The sequence below is a fragment of the Mauremys mutica genome, chromosome 3, assembly GCF_020497125.1.
Source record: "Mauremys mutica isolate MM-2020 ecotype Southern chromosome 3, ASM2049712v1, whole genome shotgun sequence".
Taxonomy (NCBI): Eukaryota; Metazoa; Chordata; order Testudines; family Geoemydidae; genus Mauremys; species Mauremys mutica.
In genome coordinates, this window is record NC_059074.1 from 17,216,780 (window position 1) to 17,233,614 (window position 16,835).

General features: G+C 43.1%; 1 protein-coding gene across 3 annotated transcripts in view; it reads right to left on the minus strand.

Annotated features, from left to right (window-relative positions):
• Window positions 1-16,835, minus strand: part of CLIC5 (chloride intracellular channel 5) — a 110,939-nt gene that overhangs the window by 70,564 nt on the left and 23,540 nt on the right. Inside the window, exon 1 of one of the 3 annotated variants that reach the window (XM_045011760.1) lies at window positions 15,378-15,484. The exons of 1 other annotated variant lie outside the window; for it this stretch is intronic. Coding sequence is in view for 1 of the 2 variants with exons in the window: in XM_045011759.1 (XP_044867694.1) it covers window positions 7,136-7,198 (63 nt within the window). In the remaining variant the exon portion in view is untranslated. Of the gene's footprint in view, window positions 1-7,135; window positions 7,464-15,377; window positions 15,485-16,835 lie in introns of those variants that run through there. One more of the 3 variants, XM_045011759.1, reaches the window with a different exon arrangement.

The window sequence follows — 16,835 nt, forward strand, 5'->3', positions numbered from 1 at the left end:
CTCCCTGAGGACTGGGCATTGGGGCCTGGATTGAGAGGCTGAAAGAGAGGATTCTCGGGCGTGCCTGCACATTTTCCATGATTACCTCTGTTCAATGACTATAGTATATAGTGTAAACAAACAAATTACACTAAGAAAACACCCGGACTCTGCATCACTGGTTTCTTCTCAAACGGGAAAGCAACCTGCAATGCCCCCACATCTGCAATCACTTGGAAAAGAGGCAACTAGACAGACAGATGCACTAATTATGTGCGTATTTTGCAAACATACAAACTACCTGAAAGTATACATTTTCTTTAGTATGAAAATAAATTACCTTTAATTTTATAACATGAAATTAAATACTAAGAAATATGTTTTCTTAACAGCATAAGATCATAGCAGATTAATGAATGTCAAGATTGATATATTCTCCCTGCCTCATACACCTTAATTACTTTACTATAAATACTTAGCTCAAGGCTCAGGGAACTAGCTGCAGACTTCCATTATCTTTAATGAAGGCTCTCAAGTTAATTTCTCATGCACTGGTGGATTGGTTTGTTTAAACAATGTGACTTTAAGGGCTTGTCTACACAGCCCCACGGTCTGGACTATAGGGGTGGGAATTGTAGAGCACTTTAATGCGCAATGCTCCAACTGCCCCATGTAGACCCTGCTAGTTGTAGCTAAAAGGTACCTAGCTGGTGTTAATATAATCTGGACTGCAGAGCCATGTAGACAAATCCAAATGTAGGAAGCCTGATTCTCCTGTCACTCACACTATTTTACACTTGTGTAAACTCCATTGACTTTCATGGAGTTACTCTTGACTTGTGCTGGTGATCTGTACTGGGCCCAGAGTCCCAGGTTTCCTCAGTTTGTCTCATTATTGTTTAAACAGAGTCTTGTAAAACTATTTTTATGGTATTTATGCTGCAGTCTGGGCTACAGGTAACCCTGCACAACTGACATAGTTACTGATGCAGCATTCAGACCTGCTGATTTTAGCGCCACCACTGTGACTCAACTACAAAATGTATAGACCCAATTGGGCCACTTAGACACTAACTTGCTCTGGGGATGGTGTATAACTGTCCCGACCCAAGGTGGAGCGCAGGGAAGAACTGTGCACCATGCAACCCCCATTGTCTTTAATGGCAGTCAAAAGCTTTGAGCATTTAGGGAATTATGTCCATGCATTTACAAGGAATTGTTAAACCCTTAATATTATCCCCACCCAAGCCAGCTTCCAGTGGCATCGTCCGAAAATGGTGTGGAGTTGCACGTGCTGTAATTTATTATTTGCATTACAGTGCCTAGGTGCCCTAGTTATGGACCAGCACCCCACCGTGCTAGGCACTGAACAAACCTGCTGTGAATCTGCTCTGCAAAACATTTATATCTTTATCTTGAAAACCTGCAGGATTCTGCAAAATGCGTGATGGGGGATCTAACGCAATTTAGCAGACAACACTGGAGAGGGTGAACCAACGTATATCCCCTAATTTATATGATTTGTTCTCATTATTCTCCTTCAGCTCTGTTCCTTTATTGAGTTACAAAGTACCTCTATCTGGCGTTTCAAGAAGTGCCCAAAACCATAAAAACAAGTATGTACAGTAGCAAAAATCTGGGTTCATAACTGACTATAAAATATCCAGTACTTCTTAAAAGGCAGAAATAACTGTTGTAGTTTGTTTTTCCAGATCTGATTCTGATCTCTACTGTTAGCAGAATATTGTTTGATGGCAATCTACGTGTAAGCAGGGGAATGGTCCCGCTGTTGTGGGGAACTTTGCTGGCTTCTGCACTACCCCGGTGAAATGGGCTAGCAGAAGGATCTGAGCCCTCGCTCCCACTTCCTTTACCCAGAGGCCTCCCTGCCCTTGAGGACTCCCCTTGCACTCTCCTGTCTGGCAGAGTCCTCGTAACCCCAACAAGGCTGGGCCCAGGATTCCTGAGGGGCTCGACCCCCAACCTTGCTGTGGTCACCTAGGTCAGGGCTAGGGTGTCCCCACTCCAGGGTACTCTCTCTGCACTGGATGCTTTCCTGACCCACTGATCATTACATATGATTTAAAGCAATACAGTTTATGTAATTAACAAATAGTTTAAAAAGGAATAAAGAAAAATGGGAAAGGTTAAAGGAAACACATCACCCCGCTCTGTGGCAGGGAACATTACAGTGTCTCTGGACATCAGGGCAGTTCACAGTCTGTTCCTTGTAGGTCCCAGGCCTCCTTCTCAGGCTCTTGCTGGGCTGCAGGGATGCTGTGGGTTGGACACTTGCTCTGGCGGTGGCCACACGCTCTCAGGCTCTAGGTGGCAGGACCCTTCTTTCCAGCGTCACCCCAGCCCTGTCAGGGTTACGATCCCCCCCAAGTCTGGCCTGCAGAGCCTCTTAGCTGAGGCACCTCCCTGTGTTAGGCCCACTGCCCAGGGTCCCGCTCGCTCTCCCCAGCTGCTCACCATACTCGGCTCCAGACTGCTCCACTCTGCCTCAGCACCGTGGCTGCTGCTGTGCTCTGCCTCCAGCTCCCTGGGCTGCTTCTCTGGCCCCTCTGGCTCTGGTTGCTGCAGCTCTGCTCCCAGGGCAGGTCTGCTCTGCAGCTGCTTCTGTGACTCTGCTCCCAGCTCTGACCTGCTCCCTGGGCTGCTTGTCTGGCCCCTCTGGCTCTGGTTGCTGCAGCTCTGCTCCCAGGGCAGGGCTGCTCTCTCTGGGCTGTGCTCTGGCTTTGGGGCTGCAGCTCTGCTCCCCATCTCAGCTTGGGCCCCTGCTCTCTCCTTAGCTCGGCCCCACTCTGTCTGACCCAGGCAATCCAGCTCACAGGGAGGATGGGACCCCTCCACCCCCACCTGGCCTCCTGACTCCTTGATTAGCCTGCCTGTCCTGTCAATAAGGCTGACCTAGACTGCTGGCCTCTCCCCATTCCTCTGGGGACTGTCAGTCTCAGGGTCCTGATTTCCCATGGACCCTTCCCCTTTTAGTACTGGGAGCTAGCCAACCAAAACACCCCCACTGAATGTTAGTAAGGAGATAACAGGCCCCTTACATATGAACCCAACCTGTTATGGAACAACAGTTGTCACAAAAGGTGTTAAAAGGATATTGCCAAGTTGTTTCCCCCAGTTTGTAAAATCATAATTTTCTCACTCTTTTTAGTAACCCCCTGGAACTAAAATCAGTTCTTTTATCATAGTGACTTCATCTCTAACCCCAGGAACATGGAAGGCTTGATGGTGGAGACGGATTGTTGATATCAAGAGCATCTCACTTCATTCATGTCTCCCCTTAGGCCTAGATTGTGGCATTTAGCCAGGGCCGGGCGTCAGGGACAGTTTGAAGTGATAGTTCTCTAAGCTACGCCTGGGAAAGCACTATCCCCGCAGCGCTTAATGAGAATGCACCACCCTACTCCTCCCTGCCCCCCTTTGGGGTGATTTCTGTCCACAGGGCTATGTAGTGCACTGTCGTATGTGATTGCATGCTCCCCTGAGTGCAGAGACCGCAGCTGTTCCTGGGCCTTTAGCAGGGTGGGCAAGAAGGAGGGAAGACACTTTATGCCCTTTCCATCCTGTAGACCCATGAAAGTGCCAGTCTGGCTCTTTCTGGCCAGTTCATTCAGGGATAACATGGTCATAATCACAGCATCTTGAACACTTGCCTGTGTTCACAATGATATCTTAAATTATAAAAGCAGGAAGAATGTTTTAAATAAAATGCACTTTGGGCCATTTGTGCTATTTATTTCATTTCTGAAGCGCACTCCACTTGAGCAATGCAAGTAGATGACTTAGTTGCATTTTTTATTCTAGTTTGTTTCGATGTAGTTTGCTTTGGGTTGTAGTTTTACATTTTATTTCTAGCCAGTTTCATTTTCTGTTTTTCCATGCACTAGTCCCATTGTGCAAAGGGAGAAATGTCTGAATCCAAACAAACACCCATTTGTACTGTGATTAAAAGGAAATCATGGAAATATTTTTATTGATCTTCTATCCACATCAGATTTTTACAAAATCTACATTTTAGACCTACTTTTTGAGTAGCAGGAGTTTGCTTTGGATGCTGTATTAAATGAAACAGGCAAGGCTCACAGGAAAAGCTAAATATACTCTCCATCAGGGTATCATTTATGTAAAATTACTTTGTTTCTCCACCACACAAAGAACTCAAATTAAAGTGAGTCACAGCACGCCAGGCTAAGTAAGTTCTACCTGCTGCTGTTGACTTTCTTAAAGCTAGCAGCACCAGCCTCTCTCCCTGCCGCATAGCTAGCCTCTCCTCTGGCAGACTTCTTTAATACCTTTCCAGACAAGTTTCTAGGGATTGCTGCTGGAAAGTATCAAGACCATTTATCTATACGTCTATCTACTTTCCTTTCCACTACTTCCAGCACTTTCATCACAGTTTACTAACAGAAAAAAAGTTCAGCAAACATGCAGCTTTCTCTGTAGCCAAAAGTTTGATATGTATTATGGCAGGGGTTCTCAAACTGGGGGGGTCAGGACCCCCCAGGGGGTCACGATGTTATTACATGGGGGGTCGTGAGCTGTCAACCTCCACCCCAAACCCCGCTTTGCCTCCAGCATTTATAATGGTGTTAAATATATAAAATGTGTTTTTAATTTATTTGGGGGGGGTCGCACTCCGAGGCTTGCTATGTGAAAGGGGTCACCAGTACAAAAGTTTGAGAGCCATTGTATTATGGACTGCGTGGTAGATGCAATATAACTCCCTTGTATTCGTTTCGGTTTAAAGACTTTTCCCTTCTTTAAATGTACCCCAGACGCCTTCCCACGCATACCCCACTACTCCCCATCTTCACACAACACCTCTGGCTCCATGTGCATTCCAGGATCCAGGTGAAAATTCCCTAATGGTATATTGGCTCCATCAAAAGCTCCACTGCAGTTTTCAACAGCCAGGATTTCACCCCTTGTTTTTAAAGCGCTCCGCAAGCTTGCTCCAGTATACCTAGATTCTCTCCCCTCCGTGCCTTTTGCTCATCTAGACCTGCCACCTTTCCATCCCTCTACAGAGCCTTGCCATCGTTAGCAAGAGCCTTCTCCCCTGCAGCTTGTGCCACTGGGATCAGCCTTCCTATCTCTCTCCTCCTCCTGAGATCTCTGTCCCTTTAATTGCACCTGCAAACATCTCTTAATTTGACATTCTCTTAGTCATTTTTAACTGTGTAGCTGTTATACTGAACTCTAAAGCACAATTATTTTGTTTTAGGTTTTTTTTATTTCATTTATTTGGACTTTTATAAAATAAAAATCATCTTTCCAAAACCTGAACGCCCCTTCCACATCCATTAAAAATTCCAATTAAAAATGCCAGCTATTTCTCATCCCAAATGGAAGGGGCTATAGGAAGGTATTAAATGTGAGGAATCTTAGATACACACAATGCTTTTGCTCTAGTTCAATCACATGTAATGGGCTTCCTGCAGGACTCACTGGGTTAAATTCTCTGCCCTGTGTTATGCAGGAGGTCTGACTAAATTACCATAATGGTTCTTTCTGGACTTAAAAATAATCTATGGGCGACATCCTAGCCACCGTGAAGTCAGGGGGAGTTTTGTCATTCACTTCAATGGAGTCAGGATTTTAGGCTATGAATCTGTTAAACTAAAAGGAGAAAAAGTTCCCCATCCAACAACTGATCCCAGCCAGAAGATACACCTCAAATCCACTCCCAGCTGCAGCACAACATTCTAGGCACAGTGAACAATCAATGACACATTCCAGAATACATGGAGGGTGACACAATGCCAACAAAAGCACTAACACATTTCCCAACCTGCAACCATCTCCACCAATCTACCCCGCCCCCCCGCCCCCGAAAAAGCCTGGGGATGAAATATACCAGGGAGCAAAGGCCACTGCAAGGCCCTCCGGCACCTCCTAAGCCCTGAATTGGGGGCTTTGCTGGATGAATGACCAGGCGCGCTCTACCTGCCTTGGAAGAACTCTCTGCATGAGAGGCCACACTTGAGGCAGGGCAAAGGCAGACAAGAGAAGGGGTTGCAGATCGTGCATTGTGGATGTGGCTGCTATTCCAGCTTATAGGTTGGAATGGCAGTCATAGAGTGCACCGCAGTTCTGTACCCTGGCCCTGGGCTGGTGGGGGTGGATTTCATTTCCCCCATTGCTCCACACAAGGCCAGATCCAACTCCTATTAAAATCAATGGCAATCTTTGACTTTAAAAGGGAACTGGTTCAGCTTCCTGGAGCCCAAATACTTGGGCTTTACATGGGCACAGTGTCTTTCCCCTAGGTGAACAGACAGACTTTGCAGCATGCCTTGAATGTCAACAAATCTGAGTTCTGCACTGGAATACATTTTGCATGAAGTTTGCTATTAATGAAGTTGTATGCACTATGGGCTTGAACCAGTGTCCATTCAGATAGATGGCAAAACGCCCATTGATCTCAGTGGTGCAGGATCAGGATCCATACCCTTCCCAATTACATTAAATATTTTTAAACCCTATTATACTGTACGTACATGCATTTCCTTATGCGCCATTGGGCCAGATACACTGATATAAATCCAGAGTGATTAAATTAACGGGACTACTCTGGAATGACATCTATGTAAATGAGAGCAGAATCTAACCATTTGTTTTTCACTTTTGTGTTGCCAAAGGGCAGCTGGCCAGCAAAGTTGTAGACAAAAATTGGGAGTATCAGTTTAACTGACCCCAATCCTCACCCCCCCCCTTGTTTTAGGAGACGTCTTTGAGGACTCCAGACTTGTCAGACCCTTGTTTGGTGCAGCATCAGGCCACTCCTGAGGTCTTCATTCTTCTCCCCCTACCTGCCACACAAATGGGCAAGGAAAGCACGTTCTTAGTGCAAACCTGGCACCCAAAAGGTGAGGGATTGGCATGATGTAGGCAGCAGGCTTACAAACTGCAGCCTCTACAAGGAGAAAGCAAACAATGAAATAAAAGGAATGCAGATTGTCACCACACAATGCTGCTCCTAATGTTAGGGGAGAGAAAGAGCAGCCCTCTGAAACCGCATGCAGGAAAACAGAGGGCTGTCAAAGTGTCATTTCTGCTCTGTGCCCCAGAAAGTTTGGTGTATTAAATAAAAGCCCAGCTGGTACGATACAGGTGTACAGCTCCGGCTGTGACTTACCTTCACGAAGAGTTCAATGTCAGGGTCTTTTCCTTCCCCATTAGCAGGAACAGTGTCTGTCATTTTTCACATACACCCCCCCCCAAAGCCAGTGGCTGTTCTCTTTCTACTACAAGGCAAGAGAAGGTTTCAGTTAACAGCAGCTAGGTTTCCTCCCAGGAACAGCTCCCACAAAGCTTTTAAAACATCTCTTTTCTATGGCTGGAACGTCCCCCAGGTGAAGAAAACAAGTTTCTGCATTAAAAACTAAATAAAGCTGGCAGAGAGAGAGCCACTGTTACAACAGTTCTTTGGAGCAACAAGTGCTGCTGTGCTGTGTTGTGGTGTAGTATCCTCATCTGTCAGAGCTGCAGCTCACGCTGCCAGCCAAAAATAGCCCAGAGCAGGAGAAAGGGTGGGGCTAACTCACAGGGGAGGAGACAGCTGCTGGTACCTAGACCCTTGTCTGAGCCTTCGAGCAAAGTGTTTCATTCTTCTCTTAAGCATCTCTCTTTTTGTGTCTCAGTTTCTCTCTCTCTCATCCCCTAGCTGAGAGCATCAGTGAAAGGAGGAGAACAGGAAAGCTTCACAGCAGACTGATTTCATTGTCTTACAATGAAAAAGTGAGAGTCTTTTGCTCCTCATCCGAATCGAGCTTCTGACCTCTTTGAAATTCCTAGTATTTTCAGTGCGGAAAAGGGTAAGAGAAAATGGCCTGATTCTGTACTGCTTTATGCCTTGTGTAGCCATTGTTACAACTGCTCAGAGTGAGCGTACACTGCTATGCAATCAGAGTAGTAGTGTTTTACATTCGCTTTGTACAACTGTAAATGACTGTGTAAGGTGCAGAGTGGTGGAGAATCAGACACTAAAGAGTGTGGCTGGGGGAGTGAGACTCCCATAGTGCTGCAGCACTTGCTAGGCGTGAAAAGCAGAATAGAGGGAACATGGTTAAGTGGAATAGTGAGCCCTGCTGAGCACGTCTATTCAGCCTACAAGTAACAAACACTGACTTCAGTGGGAGTTCCTTCTGCCAGGGCTGAATCAGGCATTTGGAATGAACAGTTGTCTTTCCTTGCTTCTTTCTTCCTTCCAAGTTTTATTCCTTTGAACATCTCTATCATGCTTCCAGTTCTTGCATCCATTTATTCCCTTTGATTTTTTTTAACGCACAGTATAGGATGCATTACAACATGGAAATCAAACAGAAAGTTTAAAATACTACCCTCAGGCCCAATGTCTCAAACAATTCAAGCCTGCAGGGTTCACATCCTCAAAAGAGAAGGCCTCTGTCCCACTACAGTCCTCTCTGTCTTTCCTGCTGTGATGCTAAGATAGCAGCAGAGCTCTTGCATTCAGTTAACTATTGGCAATTCACTAACAGCAAGCCTAGCCATCTCAGAGCATTCACATCAACAGACTGACAAAAAACAATTTCACTTTCCATTTCTAATATGTATCTGCCCTTTCAGCTGCTCTTCTGACATGATCAAACACTAATCTTTTATGAAGGTGTTCCTGGTGATGTGGGTTCATGATAATTTTTAACTCCTTCCAGTGACCTCTGGGTGTTAACTCTAACAGAATTACACATTATTGCCCCAGTGCATTCAAATTTATACTGTTTGGGTGGGTAGGGGGATCCACATGCATTAGCTACATAACTTTTACATTGCAATTATTTTCAGACATGCCATCAAATTTTCAGCTACATGAACTAATTGTAATTACATGCATCAAAAAGCATAATCACAGCATAATTATACTATAATTGCAGTATGACAACAATATAATTATAGATTTAAATTACTGTTTTGTAAAGTGCATCCATAAATAATATATTCTCATATACACAATTATAACCTGTTACTTCTGCTGCAAAGTTTGTCTCCCTAAGTACTTCAAATATTGATTTAATTTTCCCCTTAATGAAATGGCTATTGAAAACAGGAGATGGTGACTGTGATGCTGGCAGACCAGGTGCCAGCTCATGCCAAGGCTCCAGGCCTCACTGAACACTGACAAATGCATAGCTGAAAACCAGTCTGCCTTGCCTGTATGGTAGTATTGTCAAGATAGATATTAGAGATGTAAGAATGAGTTTGGTGTTTAGATATTGTGAATAGCTTGTAGGATGCAGTATGTATTAGTCTAACTTATCTGTACCCCATGTTATAAAGCATAAATTCATTAGTCTCTAAGGCGCCTCATTCTTTTTTCTCTGTAACTATATAACTCATCAAACAGGAAAGAAACCTTCTCTAATGCACATGTTGGCTTCCTACAAAAGATGTTAGGCCCTGCCCAACGAGAAGGCCTTTGAAACCAAATGAGCCACTGTGAGACATCAAAAGAACAAAGACTTTGTTAATTGAACTCCCTGCCCACGAACTCATCCCATCAGCTTGGGCTCTGGGGAGAAGGGAATAAAAATCCCTGAGAAGGAGAAACTTGGTTCTGTTTGCTGCTTGAACTCTAAAGGGGTGAGAATAATTAAGCATAAGCAGCGTGACAGTGGCCACTTTTGAAAGAAGGGAATCTTAACCGTGGGCACTTTTAGCTTCACTCTTATTGACAACGATAGGAAACGCTAGCCATTCTGAAAGAGGGTGGGTCTTTGTGCAATTCTCTGTAATAGAATATTATTCCTCAGCCCCTGAGGAGGAAAACACTTTCAGTTGTGAATAATAAGGGGGAAGAATGACCATCAATCCTAAAAAGAAAAAGGAAAAAAATCTTCGAATGTAGCCAATACACAAGATTCCAATGCATTTTAACTAATATCGGAAGTTTGATGGATCTGCACTATTAAAATAACTTAGAACAAAAATAACATGTTAAATTTCTTACAAATTCCTAGAAAATTCATTCTGTATTCAGTGAGTAAATTATGTAATTTTGGGAAGGATGTGCTGTATTCTTCCTCCATAACGAAGTGCAAAACTCAATTTAAACTTTCCAAGTGTATGGGGAACTTTCGTAGTAATATAGCACCTTTCATCCAGAGATCTGAAAGCACTTTGTGACTGACAATAAATGAAGCCTAAGAGCTCTCTTCTGGATTTGGAAAATATTATTTTACCCATTTTCAGATGATAAAACAGGCACAGAGAGACTAAGGCCAACATTTATTAACTTTTTGTTGACTCAATTGGACACCCACAAATGGAGCCAACCAAAGTTAGTGAACACTTCTGAAATCTTTGGCTTTGGAGCCTGATTGGCAAAGATGCTGAGCATCAGTCGGCTCCCATTTGCTTCAGTGGACGTTGCGGGTGCTCAGCACCTCTGAAAATCAGGTTATATGTAATGACTTGCCCAAGGTCACACAATCAGTCAGCAGCAGAGCTAGAACAAGGACCCATCAACCCTGGTCAAATCAGTAGAATGTGCTCCCCAATTCCATCTGACTGCAGTGGCATATATACAATCAGTTTGCAATCTGTATTGCATTTTACTCCAACCGCACCCTCTAATGGAACAATTTCATACTGAGCCTCTAAGAGATGGACACAACTTGCATCCTGGAGAGAGGGGGCTAAAGTGCCTTAAAAAACCACCTTTGAACCAGAAAGCTACTTAAGTTATGGCAGCCTGTTCACAGCTGCCACCCAGAATACCACAGTCACACCCCATTCCTATCGCAACGCACCTACTTGCCCCTACCCACTATAACAGGGCTTGGGAGGGGGGCCTTTATAAGGCAACATAAGCTGCCTTGTGCAAAACCTATGCCAGCGAGAATTCTCCCCCTGGATGCTCTGAGGCTCTAATGGCTCTTTGATACTGCCACAGCAAGAGAAAATCCATCCCCAAATATCTGACAATCAGAAACGCATCTCACAATAAAATCACTACAAAGAAATGCCTTGTGGCAGTTCAAATCTATCACTGCTAATAAACATCTTTTCAGGTACACGTGGCAAACCATGTGTTACTCAAAAGCCAACCTCGTTTGGATATGAGACATTTAATTAAATGGCAAAATAAAATATAAACACACCAAGCAGCAGAATTATCTAAGCTCAGCAATAAAGTGCCTATTGTTGACCAGTTTCTCTCTCCCTAGCGGCTTGATTCTGTGAGATGCTGAGTACCTCCCGTGAGGTGCTGAATGCCCTCATCTCTCATTAGAGTTAGGGGGGATGGACACTCAGTTCCCTACAAGTGGTGCTCAGCCCCATGGAGGATTGAGCCCTCATTCATGTAAACACTATGTTATCTTTCAAAACGGGCATGAAAGCTTGAACTCAGATATACATTACAGGAAGTACTGAGTAGGAGGGAAGATATAAAAAGATACCGTATAGTCTATTTGTGCCATTTTTACTGGTTTGTTGTTGTATAAAACTGATGTATCACTTATACCCTGTTGGAATCTTTTCTCATGTGATGCTATTATTCCACACAAAGGTTGGTTTTTGTGGTGTAAAATCAATTTTTCCCTCTGTAGATGTATTAAAGATAATCTAATAACTTAAATAATTAGCACACTCATTTTACTGCAAAGAAGAAGTTTTTTTAATTTGGCCTTTTGCTTTCTCTCAAGTCAGAAGTAACAAAGGCTTTGAGTTACACACAAGACCAAGATTAGATACAGATCTATGAAGTCTTCATAAGCCAGGTCATTATAGTTTGAGGCTTATGAAGTATGCAATCATGTGACCCCATTAATAAAACAGGACAACTCCAGAAAGAGAATTGTCACTTATTGTGCTCTGTGCCTGAGCTTTAACATGCTATCAGCTTTCATAGGCCTGATCTAAGCCCCATTTTCCAGTAAAGATGCATTTTGAGAAGGTGAATGGGAGGCCAAGTATAAAGAACAAAACTCTCTATAAAGAGTGACACTCTCTCCTAGAATGACAATTACCTAGAGTGAACTCTGCGAAGAAGGCATTTTGCTGTGCTGACCTGGGCTTTGTACCCAGCTAAATATCATTTTGCCCTGTGAGGGTGGGTGACTACAAGATTCATAACCTGGTTACATCTCCTGAAATTCAGTACAGAATAGCATCACTATTTTTCAAATTGGATCTCATTTCCATTAGAGTCTGATACAAAGGATGAAATCTTGCCTCCCACTGAAGGCAATGTGGGTTTTGCTACTGACTTCATCGGGCCCAGAATTTCATCCAAGAGTTGTCAAAGCTGTCTAGCTACCCAGAAGTGATTGAGCTAACCAGCAACTACCTTATTAGCTAGTGAACACCATGTATGCTCAGGGCATGAAGAAATAAAGAACTGCCGGAAAAGAAAAGACCCCCCCAAGGCCAGTTCTCAATCATCTGTAGCTATTTATAATACCCCTGTGTGTTATTTGCTTTGCTGTGCTATTTACTTAGCAACTTAAAGCATATGGAATGAAGTCCTGAGTAAAAAGGGAATTCAAGCAAAATGGTTTAATCCGGGGGAAATACACAAAGTCAAATCCTGGGGTCCTTGCTCAGGTTTCATGGAAGTCAAAGGGAGTTTGCCTCACTAAATACTGACTACAAAATGGGGCCAGATTCAAACTGATCCTTACACAAAGCTTTCCCCATCAGCTTGTGCCACAGGAGGGCCAGATAAAATTACAGCACATATGCAAAGCGGAGGGGCTCCTTCCCAATTTCCCTACCAATTCATGGTGCCCCAACGTGGGGGAGGGCAGGATGGGGAGAAGAAAAGACAGGACTCTGGCTCTGCCCCCACCCCCACACTCTAGCCAGTGCGCAGTGAGGAATAAGATGCATCACTCCAATGAGTGTAGTACCAGCTGTACAGCCTGTGTGACTCCGGGAGGCATTTTCCATCCCTGAGGCATGATGCTGTCCAATACCCCCACTGTGGCAAGCCTCTGTACTGCCACTCACTACACAAACTACCCCTGTGGAAGTCTATAAACCCCTAGTCACCGTGTTACGTGCTCTCCTCTTTTTCCAAATCAGAAAGGATGAGATTCTGTTACAGCCACCAACTACAGAGTCTGACTCTTGATATCAAGCTGTAAAAACATATGGTTTTAGCTCTGGAGGTCTCAGAGTCAAACCCAGCTATTGGCCACGATGGTGGGCATCACATAAGGACTTCAGGATTTGGCCCCATAAGAGTTTTGCCCAGAGTTAGTTTGTCTTATAGGAGAATAGAGTTTATATTAGATGTAGTAGAGTTTGCTTTCACATGAGTGCAGCTTAGGACTTTGCTATAAAATACCTTTAACAAGGAAACCTTTAGCAAAAAATTCACATTGTTGCTTCTTGTACAGTGGAATTCCATTAAGGATCAATTTGGACAAACCTCATGTTCAGATTGTTATGTCTGGATGATCACAGCCCTGTGGCACTCAGAAAATGTGAAATTGTTTGCTAATAATGAAAATATTAAAGAAAATCAACAAAACTGTTCTTCATCTTATCCTTACATTGATCACCATAGCTGAAGGACAAACCCATCAACAGAATTTTACAAGCTAAACAATTTAAACCAAAATTCATTTTTTCAAATAAACGCTTTTAAAATATATATATATATTTTTAGATTAGGATCCTTGAAAACTTTTGGAGTTTTGTTGTTTGTTTTTTTATCAGGAGTATTTAGTCAAACTGGTTTTCTACAGTTAAGAACTGAAAAAGTGATGTTCTTTTAGGGAAAAGCTGCAAATGCCTGCATTTTACTTCCACAGCAGCAGGAACAAGTAATATTCACTCACTAAACTGCTCTCTCTCTTGCTTGTGTTCACCAGAGTAGCTTCTAGAGGGCAGTGTTTTCCTCCTTTTATTATCATTACAAAGCTGGCATCTCAATTAAAAACCAAGTTGCAACTAAGAATACTTTCCAAAAGGAGAAAGGAAATCTTAAGTGTCAAACTCTATGAATGTTTTAAAAAGTGCTATTGTATCAGTGAAAATATAACATTAAATATATAACATAAATTCAGCTGCTGAAGGGAGGAAACCAGGGACATATTTTAGTGAGTCAAGTGAACAATTTTATTTCAGCATTAGGCATGAGAAGATGAAAAAATCCATTCACCTTCCTCTGCTAAATAAATAATCTACAATCAGAATGCTAAGGAGGAACACAATACCAGCCTCGATGTGGTCTTATTCTTAGCCACTTTCATGTAGAATTATCATATACTTCTCTATAGCACGGAGCAGTCAGTTTCCCTCTTGCTGTCACAAAACTAAAACTAAATTATTTAACTTAGTCACATTCAAGGCCAAATTGTCCATTGATGTAACTCGACTGATTGAGAATTTGGGATATAAAATTGTAAGGTCTTGCCTACTCACAGGATGTACCACTTAACTATACCAGTATAGTTAAATCAATACAATTCCATTCCCCTCCAGTGTGGACACGGTTATACTAATATAAAAGGTGCTTTATACTGGAATAGCTTATTAATGTTTAGGGAGAGGAATGAGCTATAGTGGTATAAGGCATTTTTATACTAGTACAACTGTATTCACACGCGGCATTTAGACTGTAACTATAATCAGTTAAAAAAAACACACACACAAAAAACAAAAATCACCTCCCAATCAACATATTTTGCCAGCCCAAAACCTTTCTATAGTCATCATAGTATTATTATTTCTTAAATATCTGTATTATCATCATCATGTCCAGAGGCCCCTGGCCATGACTTTCTCTATGCAGACATACATCAGCTCCAGGGGCCATAACCTGCCAACTCCCATAGATTTGAGATTCTGACACTAAATAGCTGTGTTAAAATAAACTTGTGAAACACCAGATTTGAACACCTTTAATTCTCCCCTTATGCTAATAAAGTTTCACCTCTTCATAACTTGTGGTCTCTGGCTGGCATCATGCTGGCAATGTCATATATCTTGTATCAATGAATAACATGCAACCTGCTGACCCCAAGCCTTTCCGAGAGCTATCACTCTTCGGAACTCCATAGAGATCTACTCTCATTCATATTTAATCCTACTCCTTGATACGTTTGTGCTAAAGTTTCCATAAAGTTTGCCAGTGTAATTAGCTTCTTTTTCTTAGCTGATCATCTCAATCTATTATCAAACAAATGATATGATTGTCTGCAATTCAAAGGTTCTGCATCTTGAAGCATTTCAAGCTGATTAGGCTGTACTTCCTCTGAGTTGTTCCTTGCTTGGTGCGTCTTCACTGCAGTTAACCTGGGTGATCAGCACCTGGGGCCGAACACCCAGGTTAGCCTAGTCTTGGTGTCTGCCACCACACAGCAAGCCATACCTGAGTTACTGTGTCCTCACACTGGTGCTGAACTCACCCATGTGTGTCACTGGGACTTCTGAAGGCAAAGCCCATGGTTCTTTGTGCTGCTGTAAGGTGAATTGTTCTGTGATTCTTTCCCAGTGAATTATAGGAGAACTTGTCTGTCCTGGGTACACAGGGGAATCAAGGGAAGGAATTGGAGGACTATCAATATTCAAATGATTTAGCCTGCGTCTTAACTGCATAGTGAGTAAGTTACCAGGCTGAATGAAAGCAGATGCTTATAGCCCCAGACAAGCAAGGTAGCTCAGATTGAAAGAGCCACTTAACTCAGCTGAGACAGTTTGGTGTAGAAATGGGAGTCAGGTTAGGGGCAACACCCAAGTAAAAGCCTGGGTCAACTCTGCAGTGAAGACTTACCCTAAAGGTGAAATTTACCCTTGTGCAAAGAGCCCAGCACAAGTACGATGCCCCACTTAAAATAAGGGAAAACTTTTGTGCCAGTTGTCACATATAATTTTTCCCTTTTTAACTTGAAAATCTTCCACCCCTTCCTCAGAAAGATAGTCTGACGTGCATGCAGGAGATCACTTGAACAAGGAAGAACACAGGCCACTGGATACTGACCAATGCCTGGCAGCAATTTCATATATTACTGATAAGCAAGACTTCATCAGAACAGACAGGCATCTTTCCAATCTCACAATCATTACACAGATGTCAATGATTGACAGAACTCTGTGTAGAATTGACTAAGGTCTGTCAGGAGGGCCACGTGATGATGGGGAATGCTAATAGGATACAGAGAGACAAGGTGGGTGAGGTAATATCTTTTACTGGACCAACATCTGGTGGTGAGAGAGACAAGCTTTCAAGCCACACAGTCTGAAGAAGAGTTCTGTGTGGCTCGAAAGTTTGTCTCTCTCACCAACAGACATTGGTCCAATAAAAGATATTACCTCAACCACCTTGTCTCTCTAATATCCTGGGACCAACATGGCTACAACTACACTGCATACAATAATAGGATACAGAGTCCTTTACCTTGAAGTTACCAGTTCAAATCCAGCCCAGGCTATGTAGTAACTGACAGCTGATACTAGATGAGTTCATTAATGTTTGTAAAGGTGTTTCACTATGTTAATAACGATTAATATTATCTGACAGCTATTTAGGGGGCTATGTGGAATAAGTTGATGGCATCTCACATCCAAGGTATCCATATCATACCAACAAAACCTGACATTCACAGAAGAAAGGCTAATGATTGATTAGACCATGATGACTTAGCCTCTTATACCTATTTCCAGAACTGGGTGTAGTCACAGAGGATCTGTCTATACTGCAGCTGGGAGTCAGCCTCCCAGCCTAGGCAAGCAGAGCTGTGCTAGTGGGGCTTTAGCTAGGCTGCTAAAAACAGCAGTGTGAATGTTGCAGTGCCAGGGGAGACTCATGCTAGCCTGAGAGGTGGGCTTGAGAGCCTGAGCTGCTGCCCAAGCCACAACTTTCATGC